General features: G+C 37.7%; 1 protein-coding gene across 1 annotated transcript; it reads right to left on the minus strand.

The window, feature by feature from the left end:
- Nucleotides 1–10498: 10498 nt before the first annotated feature.
- LOC115428151 (macrophage mannose receptor 1-like) lies at nucleotides 10499–19190 on the minus strand. Its single transcript, XM_030146999.1, has 4 exons — nucleotides 19025–19190; nucleotides 13407–13733; nucleotides 12444–12535; nucleotides 10499–10606 (listed from the first exon to the last, which is right to left on the minus strand). The coding sequence occupies exons 1-4, from the start codon at nucleotides 19188–19190 to the stop codon at nucleotides 10499–10501; spliced, it is 693 nt and encodes a 230-aa protein (XP_030002859.1).
- Between the last annotated feature and the right edge of the window lie 454 nt (nucleotides 19191–19644).

Here is a 19644-nt window from a genome sequence, read left to right on the forward strand (position 1 = left end):
TGACTGAGTGTAAACAGGAATATTCATTTTTATTGGTCATGTAAACAGTTTATTCACAATATTATATTTTTCAGAATTAGGGACAAACTGGAAATACTCACTGTTTTTGTATTTCGATATAAACTGGCTACTGTTTAATAATTCCCCTTTGAGGATTTATGAATGTACTCTAAGTGGTATTAAAATTATAATTAGACTCATTGTTATTTTGCCAAACCACCACACTAGGATTTACATTCGCTGTTCCCTCTATCGAACAAAAACAAGACAACATTTTTTCTGTTCCTTAATTCCCCCCCATCTCTTCCCACTTATGTGAACTTTATTTGTGTATTTAGGTTTTAATTTTCTTTTTTACTCTCCCACTCAGATTCAGTTAGATCCATTTGCTGCCTACAGACTGACAGTGTTTATGTATGTAGGTGTCAGCTGGTGATAAGTTACTATTGATTGGTTTTGCTGGTGAAGTGTAGTTTAATTTTGAATTACCTGAATGTGCGTTGACAGCAGCTGCTTCTGGGATTTACAGTCAGGACTTGAATACATATTTTCTAGTAGTTCTAGTTAGACTCGTGTATTCTACTTCTGGGTCAAGTAGGTTTTTATTAAGAGTGGGCAATACTGGGAATTTTGGTATTGATCTGATACCAAGTAAATACAGGGCTAGTATCGTTGATATCGATACTGATACTAATACTTTTTACTTGAAATGTCATGATCATTAATAATTTTGTGATTTTGCCTTTAAGTTAGTTGATAATGACTAAGATAAAACACAGGACAAAGAGTTTAGGCGAATAAACGTGTTTTTTTTTTTTTTATTAACTAACTACAATATAAAACAATTTAACAGTATAAAAATAACAAAATAGTTTACCTGTTACTACACAAAATTGTTTAAGAGAAAGTCACTAGTGCAAAATAACTAAAAAGCAACAATGTAACAAAAAATATAAACATAACAATGTCAACAACACAACAAAAAATATTTTACAATACAATGTTATGAGTCTGTGCTCTCCGCTCTGCGGGGGGGGGCGGGGGTGCGCACAGACCAACTTTGAGAGAACCTGCACTTGCATGAACTCTGTGAGGAAATTCGAGTAATTTGTTGGACATACTGAAGAGAAACTGCAACAAAAGTATCAATCTCATCACGTTACTATTGATCTGATACCGATACTCACCTTGGTATCAGTACTATTGGTATTTAGATCCATACGCCCAGCCCTACTTTTTATTTATTTGTTGCACTTAATCCATGAATATCCTTGTTGTGGGATCAATCAAGTTTCATCTTATTTTATCTAGTCTCCAGCTTCTGTTGTCCAGGTTCTGTCATGTTTCCATCATACAAACTCCATGCCTTGTGTCTGATTTCTTCTACTCCCCTGTTTTTCATGGTTTTTTCCTTACCTACTGTCCACAAACTCAACAAGGATTAGTCCTTAGTGTCACTGTCATGTGTCATATGTTCTCACCACTATAACCATATTCTTTCCCATTTTGTGACCATTACCATAACACCTGATCAATAATGGAGCTTACTGAAAAGCTATTTGATTAAAAAAACAAAACAAAACAGTGACTTTACTGACATATTACTGAGAAACCAAGTAAAAATATTAATGTTGCTACTTAAATAAATAAATATTTAAAAGAAAACAACAACAAAACAATAAAATGCTTGAGTTTTTGGCTTGCATGTTCATCTGCATTGAAGTTTGTCACACAGGGATAAGAACTTCATGATGCATTCAGGTGCACATCATATACTATGGAGTCTCTATCTTTATCTTTGTTTTGCTAAGTGGATCTCATAAATGCAGACATCTAAATTTGATTGGTCACAAAGATTGTTTAATATGTCTGTTTTTTTTCTTCTAATTTTCCCTTGTCTACTGTATCTATTATCCCTTTGTTCATCTCTAATAAAATACCGCTACTACTACTACTACTACTAATAATAATAATAATGGGATGTTTCGGCAGAATAAAGTCATGGGAGAGAAAACTTAGGTCGCACTTCTTGGGTCCCAACATACCGCACGACTACGAGAAAGGTTCAAGGTGACTTTATTTGTACCCGTGGGTAGATTTGTTCTGCAGCAAGCTCTCGCTCACTGCCGGTCGCTGCGTGCGCATGTGCCCAACACAAATCCTTTGAAAGAATTACAGTGAAGATAATGCAAGCCCATACATCACATGCATAAGACATTATAAACACAGTACATGTGGTCACGTGATTGAACTTTTTCAATGGATTTGGTTGTGGGAGGGCTCAGGAAGAGAAGAAGGCAGTTTTCTTAGCTTTCAGTGACCACATGTGTACAACAGCACAGACTCTACGGCAACAGCACAGACCCTTCAGTCATGGTGCCAAACTGAAACATTCCTCCACCCAATCAACTCAGCAACTCTGCCCCCATAGGCACACATGAGTCACATGACTATACAACACATAACAGGAACTAGCTTTTAACGTATATTTTCAACATGCAAAGTAGCGCACTGTCACATGACTCAGCAACACAGCAAACCACGCAAGTCACATGACTCAGCACAAACTGTCCCCACAAGGCGATCAGTGTGGCTCGCTACAATAATAACAAGAAAAGCACTCGGAGAGCGCAGACCTCTGCCAAGGTAGATCAGTGCGACCACCCCCCCCCCCGATCACCACCAAAATTGAATCATTTGTTCCTTGTGCCAGTATCAACATTTCCTGAAATTTTCATCCAAATCCATCCATAACTTTTTGAGTTATCTTGCTAACAAACAAACAAACAAACAAACAAACAAACAAACAAACAAACACACACACACACAAAGCAAAGTGATCACAATACCTCTTTGGCAGAGGTAATAATAATAAATTTATTTATGGGTTCACTTTTGTCACTCAAGGACACCTTACAAAGCTTTTAAATACAATGATGTTTGAGGATAAGTTCAAGTAAATATTTCAAAAGTGCGAGAAAAAAGTATCGACAATAATAACAAGAAAAGCACTCTGAGAGAGCAGACCTCTGCCAAGACAGATCTGTCACCACCCCACACACCCACCGATCACCACCAAAATTTAATCATTTGTTCCTTGTGCCAGTATCAATATTTCCTGAAAATTTCATGAAAATCCATCCATAACTTTTTGAGTTATCTTGCTAACAAACAAACAAACAAACAATCAAACAAACACACAAACAAACACGCAAAGCAAAGTGATCACAACACCTCCTGGTGGGGGTAATAATAATCATCATCATCTTCGTAAAATAGCTGAATAAATGACCAGAGACCTGATATGCCATTTTAAAGATTGGTTCTGAGGAGTTGAATGTGGGAAAACCATCAATGTTATGAATGTCTTATGGAAAAGAGTTACAAAGGTCAGGGGCAGGACGACTGATGGCTGTGAAACCCATAGAGAGACGAGTGGGCAGAACGCATGGAGAGAAGAAAGGAAGAAAAAGATCTGAAAGTATGGGAGGGTACATGAATCTGAGGGTCTTTGGAGTGTGAGGAACAACGTTTTAGTTTTTGCCTTATTTCTGAGTTTGTTCCCTAGGGGTCACCATATGATGCTGCGTTCAAGAAACTGCTTCAGTGTTCTAAGCGTTTCTAAGCAGAGTAACAGCATTCATTTTTCACTAAAGCAGTGGTTCTCAAACTTCTTCCCCCTTTGTAGGAGAAAAAATGTGCTTATTTATTTCTTCAGCTCCTGCCACATTCGTCAGGAATCATCCTATTTTCTTGTCTTGAATTTTGGTGGTGAATCATTGTTAATATTGGCCAATGTTATCTTGAAACGTTGCATGTTTTTCTTATCTCCCCAGTAAGATGAAAATTCTCCAAACCTACACTCTTTGTCTAGTTAAGTCAGAAATCACCATAGCAGAGGATTTGTTTGTTGTCCACCCTTAAAAGGAGTTCAGGGTGATCTGACACCAAAACATTAGTTCCGCCTGACACATGTTCTGACCTGTTGAAAAAACTAAAATAAATCTATCCATGAGTGATCTCACACCACCAAAGTGTCCAGTGAAACAGAACTTGGATCTGGACTGGATAGAACATAAAAAAAGTGCTTCAGAGAATTGCCATGATTTAAACAAACTTTAAAAATGCAAACAATCAAAACAAACACTGCACTCGGTAACACTAAACAATATAACTATATGGACTTCACAGTTCTATGGTAACAATCAGAGTCAATTGTGTCTAAAACCAAACAATGAAGGTGAAGGATCAAGAGAAGGTAAAGGATTAATAATAAACTAGAGGGGTGTTCAGTGAGTGCAAACCTCCCACTCCACCTCCACAACCCTCTAATGTTTTGTTGGTTTGTTTGTCCATCAGCAAGATTATGACAAAACCTCTGCACTAATTTCGATGAAACTCAGTGGAAAAGTACAGAGTGAACAAAAGGACAAAGCCATTAAATTTTGGAGCACATCCAGGCCAAATGAAGGAGGAAATGATTCATTCACCAGCTCTGATGAGTGAAGGAAGGAGTGAGAGGAGAGAAAGGACACTGCTGAAAGAGAACAGAGTGACAGTGAGTGATGCCCTCCTCCCCTCCCCCCCCAACCAGAGTGGGAAGTAAACAAGTTTCAACACATAAATATTTAAATGTTTCATTAGATTCTGTCTCGTGAGGAGACTGAGGAGGGCTTGGGGATTTAGCTCCTGCAGCAGCAAAGTCAAACCCAGTCAAAGACAAATTCATTCTGTCAGGGAGAACACAAAGCCTTTAGAGATGGTGAATTATCGACATCCATATGCAAAGGCACTATCGGCTTTACAACAGGTTATCAGTATGGTTTATATTTGTTTTTAACCCATAGAGACCCAAACAGCCAGTGACAAAAACCATCTACAGATATAAACTGTTTAATACATGTTGATCCATTAATTCTATTAATACGTGTGTAGAAGCCTATAATGTAATAACAACCGATAACGTAATTTTTAAAAAATGTAATAGGCCAAAGACTGGCCAATAACATAATAAAAGTCCTGAACCGATGACATAATAACTTTTGGCCAATAACATTATAACTTATTATGTTATTGGCTGGTTATTATGTTATTGGCCTGGCAAAAAAAAAAAAATTCTTTGTTTGATGCTGAAGTTCAATCTATGACCAACACATTGCCAGCATCTCTCCCCATGTCGGTCAATGAGCCTCCATAGCTACCCACAAAAGTCCTATCAATGATCATTGCCTATTCTCTACATTGAGACATGTCCATGCTGGGAACATTCAACCACATCTTAGTCTTGTTCCGCTACCTAGCTGCACCATTTCATCCCCATATTTACATCAGAGAGAGACTTGCAGAGAATTTGAAACTTGACAAAAGTAACTGTTTCATAAGCATTATGATTTTTTTTTTTTTTTTTTACCAGGCAAATAACGTAATAAGTTATTAAGTCATTGGCCAAAGTTATTACATTATTGCTTCAGGATTTTTATTACGTTATTGGCCAGATATTATGTTTTTGGCTTACATTTTAAAAATGGCAAATTGATTGCGTTATCAGCCATTATTACGTTATCAGCTGTTATTACATTATTGGCTTCTACATATGTACAAACAATTGGTGTAAAATACAGTTTGTCTTCTTTTCATGGTCATCAGATATGACCCATTTGGACGTTCAGAGGCTCTGTAGTGAATGTGGAAACCCTGTCATCAGGGCTGTTTCAAGATAGCTGGGGGCCCTAGGCAAGAAAGTAAAGTGAGGTCCCTAATATGCGAAGATGTGGTGGTCGAATCACCGAAGAAGAAAAATAAAATCCAGATGCGATTTCCTGTTTTCTGGTGCATTTAATGAGTCATGAATTACTCTGTATTACGCAACACAGAGTATCCACCAGAGTGTAGTAAAGGACTCAGTGTCTTCAATTAGGCATTGTTGATGGGAATGACACAAACTGTCACTATCAGTTGGTGCTGACAGAAATTTAAGCAAAGCACCTAAAAAAAGTAAAAAAAAAAAAAAAAAAAAAAAAAAAAAAAAGAAAGGCATTTGGTGAGTAGGTTTACTTTTGTCCTTATTCTAGAAGTATATGATTAAAGTGCGGAGGATTTGATAGTAACTTTGCAGGAGAAGAACTTCACTTCCCATAATGCACCAAAATGTAACGTCAGACCTCATCGGCAAAACTACCTGAGCACATGGTGCAAAGTGTTGTGATGTGTTGATGGGCAAGTGTGGGAAATATAGATAATTACAGAGTTTAAAATGTAGGATTGGGATTACATGGTTCACAGACATGGTTCACAGACACCGCCATTCATTTTTTGGATGTATTTGAATATTCTGAATATTTGATGATTTTGAAAAGTGTTGTAATTTCCTAATTATCCTCATTGTTCCTGAACGCCTCATGTATTGTTTACGTGTGCCTCCTTGAACGTGAACAGAACTCAGTTCCGCAGTGAGGGCACAGAGCTGATGTGAGGGACTGAACTAATGTTGGACTGAGAATACAAACTTTTGCTGCAGTCCTACTCTAGTCCTCTTCTGTGCCTAAACCAGCTGACACACAAGGAACAGACGTATGGATGAGACGGACAAACGCAATGGAAAAGGGACATTTTTCTCCTAATGGGATGGACAGATCACCAATGGAAATGGGCAGCTAACTGAAAATGTCCATGGAACTGGATGGATTATTTGTCCAAACTGGATGGGATTCATAGGACCAGACGATTTAGTTTGGAATAAAGTTGTGTGGGTGACCGCAGCAGGAGCAGACAACCGTCCAGAGTAAGTGAAAACACTTCAGTAGGCTTAGCTTTGGCTTTTCAGGACAGCATTACTGTTAATGCTGTCGTACTTCGGTCCTCCACATCCAAATGATTTAACTCCAAAGAAGTTTTGGAACGCTGTACAACAGTAGAAAAGGCCGATGGAGAAGTTGTGTTTATTGTCTCCTTAAATTCTTCAACAGAACACAGTTGTGTTGTGTGTATATGATTAGGTCTTGAACTGAATCCTCTCCCTCTCATGCTAACATCTATCTGTGTGTTTGGTCACTGATGTGAGGGCTTTTGTTCACACACTTTCAAACATATCACACAGTTGTAGCCTATTTGGAGAAAACAATGTTTTACTTAATACTTACCGCTGTGTCGTTGGCGTTTTTCCTCTTCTTCTTTCTTTTTTTGTCTTTTTTCAAACCCTGAAGGGTAGGAGCGCTTCATCACTGATGTTCTTTTAAAATGGCTGCCGCCGTGCTCAGTGTGGACAGACCGTTTGTTCCTCCACTGACAGCAGGTGGGGGGTGTGATGGGGGGTGCGCGAGGGCGGAGGTCACTTCTACATGACCCTCATAGTGTTTGTCATTGCATAGGGGGAATCCCTCTTGTTTGGGGGCCCAGTCACAAAACAGTACAGGAGAGGGTTAGCGCTGCCTCACTGTGGTGGTTTGTTTACAATGGGTGGTTTTTAATAAGGTGTACAGATAAATGACCATGCGGCCATCGGGGGCCCTCTTCAGCGAGGGGACCCTAGGCAGCTGCCTACCTTGCCTACGTCATCCCGGCGGCTCTGCCCATCATCCTCTACAACATTGATTCACCAGTAAAACCCATGAAGTTGGATCAATGACAGTGGATGGACACACTTGTTTTTAAATTCAGATAGCAAAATATTTGCTGAAAAAGTAACTTTTTCCTAATTTTTCTTAAGTTTTGATTTAAGTAGCTTTGAAGTTACTCTGAGTTTTCATGAACATCTATATGTTCTGTGAATTAAATATAGGAAAATACATGATTTACACTAAAAAAATGCAAATTACAGAGGATAATATTATAAAAAAAAAAAGGTGATAAATCAGCAAAGAAAGCTAGAAAAAGAGAAAAATTCATTTGGGAACTGCCACAAAAGTAGCACTGGTCTTTATGGGTTAATGAGTGGTTTCTGTGTGTCTTATAAGTGCATACCTGTCAGAGGAGCCTTATTGCCGTGGTACTAGTTGTTTTTGTGGCTAAACCTCATGAAACATTTATGTTAGCCCTGTCTTATGATCCGTCAAAAGGTAATTATATACATAGATTTTTTTTTTTTAGCATTATGTGTGGCCTTTGTCCTGATGGAGACAAAAGCACTAGTCCAACAATCATACACAGTATTCCATGGGTGGTGTACATTTTTATAGGTTAACCCATGAGTTAGACTATATGGAAAGTCGTTTTGTTTTTATTGACTGTTGGATTGTTACAGAAGATAAGCACTGCATCAACAAGTTTTTGATACTTCCGCATTTAATTTGGCGAGAAAATCATCATAAATAACCAAATGGATGAGCTTTGAAGTGTAAATGCCATCATAAAATATAAAATACTAATGTAAAGCAAAATACAATATGTTTGCATGATGTTGGGGTGGCCATGGCTCAGGAGGTAAGTCATCCAATAACCAGAGGGTTGGCGGTTCAAATCCTGCTCTGTCCTAGTCATGTGCTGTTGTGTCCTTGGGCAAGACACTTCACCCACCTTGCCTCCACCTTGCCTCCAGTGCTGCTACTCACACTGGCGTATGAATGTGTGTGAATGTTTGGTGGTGGTCGGAGAGGCCATTGGCGTGGATTGGCAGCTGTGGGTACAGATGTAGTTTACCACCACCAGAGAGTGAACGTGTGAATGAATGAACAAATAATGGAACCAATGTAGACGCTTTGAGTATGCGTAAATAGAAAAGCGCTATGTAAATCTAGTCCGTTATTATTATGTTGATATCAACACTGCTAAGCTATCAACTACTGATCTTAATTCACCCTTTCTTCTTGTCATGACCTGATTTATGTAACTGGTGAATAGAATGGATACAGGACTAATGAGTCAATCACTTTTGCTTTCTTTGTGACAATGGTTCATGTTGCTTGTCAACCTCTATAGTCTTATTTAACCACTTGGTAGCATGTGTCATTTTTATCATGCACTGTCAAAGGGTCAAATGTACCCATAGCTAATTTTCATAAAACTGTCCTGGTTCCGAAGTGGGATGTTTACTTTTATATTATAGAAAAAAAAATCTAAATCTCAGAAGCTTGTTTTAGCAGTTCTTATTTCAGACATCTAACCAAAACCTTACTGGTTTCAAGATGAGAGAACAAAATGCTAAGTCACTTCATTTTGCAGCACTGTATTGAGTGTCAAGCACAATGGAGAGGAAACGTGTTGTAGTGACTTTTCAGACCCTCTTACCATTTTTTTTTTTTCCCCTAGAAACACCTGATCTCATGATTTTTTCAGTCAGATTTGATTTACCTCAGTGAAAATGAACAGACACAGGATGAGCAGCTTCCAGCTCAGTTGAAAACTAAACAAAATTACAAAAAAGGTTATTAAAGACTGTTTATTTATATTATTTATACATTTTTTAATGCAAAATACATGTTTCACATATGTATAAATGGTTATGGAATGAACATCTTGAACATGACCACATTTAGGGTGTGATTTAAGCCATGGATACACGTAGCCAGGAAATTATAGAAACAGATATTTTCCCACCTCAATTTTCACTAATAACATTGCAGACATTGGATTTTCAGAAAAGTTTCCATCTACACAAACCCACATTTACCCCTGTACACACACACATACATACAAAAAAACAGAGTTTTCCAATATCTCCATTTTGGTTGAAAAATGCATGAGAAAATATGAGTTTTTCCAGAAACCTTTTTTACATTTACACATGGCAACAATCTAAGAATGAAGACACTGCTTGAGGGTTTAGCTAGTGTCTATTGAAGATGGTTGTCCATTCTGTCTGCCTACAAAAAGTATGTAACGGTTGTTGAGCTAAAAAAAAAAAAAGGAACCTTTAAAGGGACAAAAGTGGACATGTACTAAAATATCATGCATCAAGACACTGAAATAATTATGATACTGACTATTGATGTTTTTGTTTCTGTGAAATGTGAGAGTTTTGGCTTGTTCCATTAACCTTTCAGTACTTGGTTCCTTGGCTACATTTGATTTTTCATTGTTCTTATATTTTACCCATACTTTTTGATAAAACCAATAGCATTCCAATTTCTGCCTTGCAAGTATCAGTGGAGGTATGTTATAAACTAAAGTGGGAAACTTTTGCAGATGTTAAAAAAACTAATGAAGTTGAGTTTAATGTAATAAAAAGAAATGTATGAAACATTCAAAAGATCGTACTCTTCTGAGAAATAAAAAGCTCTAAAAAATAGACATGAGTAAATGCACCACACATCTCAACTTTTCAAATATTGACAACCTGAGTCTCACTCAACATCTTCGTCTAGACATCTTCTCCCTTTGCAACAGTTGTTTACAAAGTATGAATCCTGGTTAAATGTTACAAAACAGCTGAAAACCTAACTGAACCCTGCCAACTCTTAAAAATAAAAAAAAAAACAAAACCATTTAAGCACTTGTAAAACTAAAACAAACTAAAAATAAGAAATATATATTCCTAATGCATATGAAGATTAGACAGTTTTATTTACAGTGTTGAATTTGCTTCCCTATTAAATATTTCTCCATTTGGTTGCCTCCTCCAACTCAGTCTTACGTTATGATTGATCCCATGTTCACTCATTTGTCTCTCCATCTGCAAAACAGAAAACACTGTGATGACACCAGTTGCCTGATGTGTATTAGCTTAAACAACAAAGCCAAATGGATTGAACTTTACCAAAATTTGATAGGTCACGTCCCTGTATTTTTTGGACTCAGTTTTTTGCAACCAAATAACTAAGCAACACTGTCCACAACTACAGCAGCAGCAACATGAAACAAAGACAAATTGTCCAAAGTGAAGGCATTTTTACAAGAGAAATTAATTTGTGGAGCTTTTCCTCTTTTTACACAGTAAAACAAACCAATATGTAAAACCTTTATTGGGCAAATAGAAACAAAGTAAATACAAGAGGAAAGTCCTGCCTTTTAAACTAACCTCTACTATTATTAGTCACTGCAGTTTGCATGCTGAGCTGCACCTCAGAATGCAGAGAAAAAGTGGTTTCAGAGGTTCAGACCTGAGGAGTTCACCCAGTAGTTGGGTCATTTCTCATTCCCTTAGAGCAGGGGTGTCAAACTCATTTTAGTTCAGGGGGAATTTTACTGGTCTGATCTACTTGGGCTCATATTGGTCTGTACATGTAACCTGGACTAAAATAATTTTAACATCCTTTACTCTTAATATTCAGTGTAAATTTTGCATGTCACAAATTCATCCCACAGGCTGAATTGGACCCTTTGGTGGCCTAGTTTTGGCCCACGGGCCGCATGTCTGGCACCCCAGCCTTAGAGTTTGTTTGGAATTATTTGGAAACTACAGGTGGAACTGATTTTTTTTATTTTTTTTTGGCTCAGGAAGGTTCCTAACTGAGTGAAATGACTCTGTATTTCTCTGTCAGCCATGATAAGAGCCATCGAAATTCTCCGGTCACTTCCCAATCTCAAGGAGCGATCCTTCAAAGATTCATTTACATAAAAGATCATTTACATCATCAGATTTCACTGTTCTAAGGCCCATGATCACTCTAAGTTTCCAAACTTTTTTGGCTCATGACCCCATTTTAACATCCCAAATTTCTGACGACCCCAGACATTCAAAACGGAGACTTTTTTTTTGCTAAAATCAATTTGTTTTTGATCATGTAACAGTTTACTATACTATGTTGCAAACAAATGTTAATTTTAGACGACATTTAGTCTATATAATGTATAATATTATGGACGGAGGCAGAAAAGCCAGGTGTAGATTACTGCACAAAGTGAGAATTTGATTTTCCTTGGTCAGGATATGTACAGTCAGTCCAGCTTGGATTTACAAGGCTGACAATTAATACTGAGCAAACAAGAACTCAAACTATGAATTATGAAAGAGCTGCAGCATCTGAAACTGACCACAATGAACATTTGAAAGATAAACAGAACCACAGTGCTTCAGTTTCAGCTTCAGAGTTTGTCATGTCTTTTATGGATTGGGACTGTGTCTCTCAACTCACCATATATTATTTTATTAGTAAGTTGTTGTTTTTTTTTATCAATTACTAGAATTTTCAGGTGACCCCATTTGAATTCCAGGTGACTCCACAAACCCAAGGTTGAAAAACACTGCTCTAAGGACTGAGATTTTCCTTTGGAGAAGTTTCAACAATGCATTCATGGATGGTCAGTGTCCTCAGCACTGTTTAACCCTTCATCAGGGAAGTGACTATTTTTGGTCATTTCTGTACACATTACAAGACAGTGACAGCAACAGTTACAGTGAAGCAACAATCTCAGGTCCAGGTCTCAGATGCTCTCTACCTCTTCTAGTTGTCTGGGTCCACTTTCAACAGCAATTACTGTGTTCACACCAGACCAAATGAACTGCACCAAAGGGATCAAAGAGTTCTGGACTGAAAAATCGTTCGACCCAGAGAATGAATGTGACTTACAGCCTTCAAAACAGCCTCAGACACCAAGGGATCATTCAGGTCAACAGATCCTTCTGGCTTCAACACAACTTTTAACAGCGTTTCTCTGCGAACTGTACAAGATTGAGAAAAGGGTCAATTATATGCAGTTATGTAACTCTATACAAACAAAAACCATTTAAAGGTGGGGTGGGAGATTTTTTCCTGGAGCATTTTTTGCTATATTACTTAAAATCCCCCTCACACCCCAATTACAACCAATTAATTAAATGCTCTAACACAAAAATTAAAAAAAAATTAGTCACTTGTGGAACTGACAAAACTGAAAAAACACCATCCAATCATTTTGAGTGCCCAATTTAAATGGTGATATGTCTATCAAACTCAACTGCCATTTGTCCCTCCCCCCTCTGCGCGTGCCCCTCTTTGTGCATGAATCGTGCGTTCTCAGAGGCTTGGAGCACTGGTACAGGAAACGAAGCCAGAGCCAGGGCTTAGCTATATTAGCTATATTAGGACGGAAAGTTCACCGGCAAACTGTTTTATCACTAACATAAATCACTAAGAAGTGTTTCGTTAGCCAGATAGGTATGAACTGGGGCTGTTCTGTAAGAGCGGGGGTGTTGGAGGAGACTGAATGAGGTATGCATGGACCTGGGCCCGGAGCCTGGCGAATTGTTGCTGTGCAGCGCTCGTGAACCCTCGGGAACAAGCATATGCGCATGCCAGTACTCTGGAGGCATGGTTTCGGGGGGATGTCTGAAGAAAGGGGTTTGGACTTTTGAATTGAGTATTTTCAAAATGTAGCTTGCTCGAACCATTTTTCTATGATCTCCTACCCCACCTTTAACTATAATGAATAGAAAAAAGTATTGTAAGAAACATGGGACCAAACTTCCTCAGTTCATACTTTTGACAAGAATGAGAAAAACTGTTTAATGGATTGTAAAGTTTGATATGAAAATTTAATATTTGATTGCTTACCTGAACAGATAAATGACAATTCAAGAGCACAATCAGTATCACCCCATCCTTGCGCTGAAGCATACCCACAAAACTCATTTCCCTGTTGGTTTCTCGGCTCCGTTGATCTCCATGCAGTGAATTCAAAGTTACTCTGGTCCGACCACTTCCACGAATCTCTTGACAGACCAATCCAATACGCTATGCCACTGTTGATCACACTGAAAATCCTGTCCTTCTCTTGCTGGTCTCTAATACTGGCCAAGTCAGTGTAATGCTTCCTGCAGTAAGTCTGACTCTGGAGCCAGTTCAAGCGAGTGCTGCCTATTATGTAGGTGTCAGTGTGTTCTGAAATAATACATCAAATACACATTAATGTCAAATTTGTAATTGTAAAATATTTAACACTGTGTGAAATGTTCAGAAAGTCTAACATGTTTACTGGAAACAACAATTCATGTATTGAACATCCACAGTTTCATATGACCATTACCTAAAAATGTAAATTTGGATGAACTTTTGTTTCAGCTTCAAACAGAGGAAATGTAAGGCCAAATTGCACATATTAGGCTATGTTCACAGTGCGGGCAAATGTGGCCCAAATTTGATTGTTTTGCCCATATGTGACCTGTATCCAATCTGTTAAAGACAGTATGAACAGCACAAATCTGATTTTTTCAAATCTGACCCAGGCTACTTTCATATGTGGTCCTAAATCCAATACGTATCGGATATTTTGCAATGCGACTTCAGTCTGAACGGCCAGGTTGCATTTATCCGACCTTTACGTCACTGAAATGTGTCCTGGGAGTGTCACTTCCGTAAACACAATGCGTGTCTGTGTGGTCACGTATTACACAAGGACCTCTTTTGCGCATGCGGGTCACTTCAGGGTCACATTCAGTTCATACTCAAAACTGAAAGTCGCATTTAATGTGTAATATGAACAAGCACACAAAAAAAATCTGATTTCACCCAAAAATCAGAATTGTGCAAGACCTGCTGTCTGAACATAGTCTTAGACTTCAGCTGAAAGGGTACATCATCTAGTTTTGTTGTTGTCATAATAAAATTAGTGTTAGTCAAGACCAACTTAAAAAAATTAAGTCACAACAAAGACCCAAGTGAATTGATGCCAAGGCATGGGTGAAATTTGAAGAGGTTCAGATCAAGTCAAGTCCAGGTGAAATACACAGCAGGGCATTGTTTATCATAAGCAAAAATATTACTCAGAATCAGCGGTGCACCACTTGTTTCCTTGTCCACTCATTCTCTGGTTACATTAATAAATATACGTATGTTAAGGTACAGTGTAAGTTGCACACTTAGCTAGGTGGCAGAAAGTTAGGATGCAACTGAAAGTAACACCCTGAAACATGCAGTACATACATGGATGTATAATATGTATGACGAACATTTACTAAATGTCTTGTCATTTACAAAACCTTTCATTATTATTCCCTAATTTGCCTGCTCAGTAAGTGAAGCATGGCAGATTTTGCATACTGTTTACTTTTAGTTACCCTAGTTCCACATTAACTCTTTGTGAGTTACTTTAGTTAATATTATAATGCAGTGGGCTGATACTTCCTCCTGAGAGCCACACCTTTTCCAAAATATCATATTACAAATAAGTCTGGTAGTCTTTTAGATGCTATTTATCCTATTATTGTGTATATATTTTTATCAGTTTTAGTATATCTTATATTTATTCTTATTTTTACTAGTTTTCGCATATCTTGTATTTTATCTATCACTCTGTATGACACTTAGCTTAAATGTGCTATAAAAATTAACTTGACCTTGACTTAAGTCAAGTTGGTTGTAACTGAATCAGGAAGTTTTACATCAAGTCACATGTTAACACATAAATCATAAAATGCACATATAATTTTGTTTTAAGCTTGCAGTTTTGGTTTTCACTTGTCTTGACATTAAATCTCTTTGTTTATGGCGAGACAAGCTAAAATACAGAAGACGGGACAGCAATGTTCAAAATGTGATGGAAAAACTGTTCTGAACACCTGAGGATTTCCTTTAACTAGTGTTGTAGTACTCAAGTTTTTGGTTTTGTCTTTTTGTTTGTTTTGAGCTCTACAAGACTGGCATAAACATAATGAGATTCATAGAAAAAAAAAAAAAAAAAAAAACAGTTGTTGAACACTTACCATCATAGCACAGTGGGTTTCTAGCATTAAGGCACGAAATGTCAAACAGCTCACCACCTGAAAGTGCTGCACAATGTTCTCTACTTAAGTAGTTTTCTGTCCTGAATAACAGCCAGTCACTAAATCCATTTACCCCATCACGATACAGATAGGTATTGTCCAGAGACCACCTCCAGCTTTTAATATCATCATAATGTCCTATGAATACAGCGGAAATCTGCTCGTTGGCTAAGAATTGACTAATTTCCAGCCAGTCTTCAAGATTTTCTATGGTTGCCAGGTCGAGAAAATTCTCTCGACAATAACTCTGAGCTGCAGTCCATGTTTTTGATAGTGGCACGTAATAGTATTTCCCGGAAAACCCTAATGAAAGTTCCCCAAATCCTAAAAGGAGATAAATTATGTTTTAGTTTGAAGAACTTGTAGTCTAAGTTTAGATGATGAACAATAAACCAAATGAATGTCACTTACCGTGGAGCAGTAAGATTACAAATCCTGTCTTATACATCACTTCTTACTGTCAAATCGGATACCAAGTCTCTGCAGCAATACGCAGAAATGTAATCAGCAGACAAATACAACAACGTATTCATACAAGTCACTGAATGATCTCTGTATAGGTTTTCTCATGTCATTTCTTAGCTCATACCCCCACCTCTACTTTTAACGTGTCAGGAAGCTGACGACAAAATAGTCAACACTGAATATGATTTGCATATATTGACTCAACTTGCAAATATCAAGATATGGTTCATTTCTCAAGGGCTGCACAACCTTGAAACGTTGAAGAGCCACGTGATAATCGCTCATGAATACCAGATTCAAAGAGAACTGGTTTGTTTTGTCCAATCTCAACCTGTATTTTATTCACAGTAAAATATACAAAACATATCAAATGTTTAACACAAATGGACAATTTGAGAATAAAGATGGAAGGTAATTTTGAATTTGATGGCAGCATCATGAAAAGTGGGGACAAGGACGACAAAAGTGTAGAAAACTAAATGGTACCAAAAAAAAACAGCTCGAAGAACAGTTTGCAAATAATTATGTTAACTGACAACAGTTCAGTAACATAACTTGGGATAAAAAGAGCATCTCAGAGAATCCGTTTATCATTCGTTCTTTTCATATTCAATTGAGAATCCACAATCGGAAAATGAAAAAAATTACTCGTTATTTCATTATTCATGTACAAATCAAAAATCAAGAAACAAGTTGTTTTTCATTCTTTCGATTGTATGCACAAATTAAAAATTGTAAATAAGCAAATGGACCAGATGTTGGGTTTCATGTTGACATTTTTGATATCCGATTTGGTATGACCCAGAAGGTACTGACTTCTTTGTCAGTTACGCGAAGTGGCTTCTACTTAGATTGGCTACCATGGCCACACTGCATTAGACAAAACGGCAATACCTGGAAGAGCCTGCCAGTTTTATCAGTTGTCATGTCATCCTCCTTGAGAGAAACACGTTTGCTGCCTCTGAATAACATGACATTCTCCATTACTGCAGAATACATTAGGCAGAATACTAGCCAATCCACGATCGTCCAGCTCAACACACAAAGAAATCAGTAACTTCCGGGTCATACCAAATCGGATATCAGAAATGTCAACATGAAACCCGATATTTGGTGTTAAAACCCTGTTGATTCAACTCCAACGAGGCAAAACAGACCTCCGCAATCCATCTAATAAATCGAAACACTGCAGCTCTATGTACATAAAAATGTGGATGTGTTTCTTGTCAAAATATTGTAAAAATTTTGGTCCAAATTTTTGCACAAGTGTAGAGTTTGGAGTCAGACAACAAGAAAAAGCCATCACACACAGTCTAAGCCTCCAGAAACCAGAGAAAACTGAGAAGAGAAACTTAGTTTGACTGAAATTTGCCTGTATTTTATGAGCCTTGTCTTGAAATAAACATCAGCATTACATGTTTGTGTTGACAATCTGAAAACTTCACAACTTTGGGTTTATCAAGAAAGCATCATTTTAACTCCCTCTAAAATATTAAACATTTTCATTATTGTAATGTACATCTACTTATATGCCCACAGATGTGCAAAATGTTCAGAGAAAAAATAAGAAACAAAACTACTTCATTTCAGACTTTTCTCTCCTCAATTCTTCCTGTTACAAAGTACCCCAACAATCTACCTTCTTCTTAACCCTCTATTGGGCTAGCGGCAATTTTTGGTAATACTTTTTATCAAGTGCTGCTTGGATGTTTTATGGCAAGAGGAGGGAGACTGTGTTCACGCCAACCAACGAGGAGGTAAGTCTAGATGATGATGTCCAATAACACACTAAGGTTGAAATTTAGAATTTCAGAGTATTTCAATGAATGCCCTATAGAGAGTTAATGGTGTGGGAGACTTTCGGGATGAATTTTTCATCAAATCTGTAAAACCTCAGTCATAGCCTAAGTATCACGAATCTGCAAGTCTTTCTGTGATTACTCACCTGAATCTCTTGCATTACGGTGAACGATTTCGAAGTGCCATCCACCATAAACAAACCCCGTGTGTTTACATTCCGAACCGGGAAGTAACTCGGGCATCTTCGGAATTTTTTTGTTGCGACGTGCATTGTGGGAAACGGAGGCTTGCGCTGCTGCTGCAGGGAGGTTCACGCAACCGCCCGAGTTACTTCCCGGTTCGGAATGTAAATACATGTTTTGTTTATGGTGGATGGCACTTCGAAATTGTTCACCGTAATGCAAGAGATTCAGGTGAGTAATCACAGAAAGACTTACACATTCATGATACTTAGGCTGTGACTGAGGCTTTACAGATTTGATGAAAAATTCATCGCGAAAGTCTCCCGCACCTTTAAACTTTTATAGGACAAGTGACTATTTTTGTTAATTTACGCATACATTACAAGACAATGACAGCAACAGTTACAGTGAGGACAGTGAGTCAACAATCTCAGGTCCAATGTGGTCTGTAAGGTCCACCTCTGCATGAACAGTGAGTGTACCTGCTTTGTTAGGTATCATGAAGTAATGGTACTAATGTAAGGAATGATGTCCAAAGGGAGAATGTGGATGTGGACAGGGGTCTGGATCAGCACTTATGATGGTCTAATGTTCTACAAGTGATGTTCTAATGTTCTAAAATACATGTTCCTTTCACCTTACTTGTGTTTTTCTTGTATTGTTTGTGTATACTTTTTGGATTTTTTTTTTTTTTTCTTCTTTGCCATGCATGGGCAAGGAACCAAATATGGTAACTTCACTGACCTGGATTTTCTGATGAACAATAAAAAGTTGTACAAAAATTCACAAACAAAATAAAGTCTTGTTATGTCCAATAACACACTAAGGTTGACATTTTGAATTTCATAGTATAAAGGGTTAAAATCTGTGTTAACCTAATTTATGACAGTATGAGATCTTTTAGTAATGAGAGAATGAGGTTGCAGATGCAAGCGGCCTTAATGAGTATCCTTCGCAGGGTGGCCGTGCTCAGCCTTAGAGATAGGGTGAGGAGTTCGGACATCTGGGAGGGACTTGGAGTACAGCCGCTGATCCTCCATGTTGAGAGGAGCCACAGTTGAGGTGGTTCGGGCATCTACTGAGAATGACTCCTGAATGCCTCCCTGGGGAAATGTTTCGGGCATGTCCATCCGGGAGGAGACCTTGGGGCCGACCCAGGACATGCTGGAGGGATTGTACACTGCAAAAATGAAAATCTTACCAAGTGTATTTTTCTCATTTCTAGTCAAAATATCTCATCACACTTGAAATAAGACATAATCACCTAAAGAGTAACTTTTTAGTGAGATATAAGAACTTATTTTTTGACAATAGATCTTATTTCAAGAAGTCTTACGAAGATAATTTTCACTTGTTCCATTGGCAGATTTTTTAAAAACTTAATTCAAGATTTTTTTGCTTAATTCAAGCAAAAAAATCTGCCAATAGAACAAGTGAAAATTATCTCGGTGAGATTTCTTGAAATAAGATTTTCAAGATCTATTGTCTAAAAATAAGTTCTTATATCTCACTGAAAAGTTGCTCCTTAGGTGATTATGTCTTATTTTAAGTGTAATGAGATATTTTGACAAGAAATGAGAAAAA

Source organism: Sphaeramia orbicularis, chromosome 11 (genome assembly GCF_902148855.1).
Source record: "Sphaeramia orbicularis chromosome 11, fSphaOr1.1, whole genome shotgun sequence".
NCBI classification, from domain to species: domain Eukaryota; kingdom Metazoa; phylum Chordata; class Actinopteri; order Kurtiformes; family Apogonidae; genus Sphaeramia; species Sphaeramia orbicularis.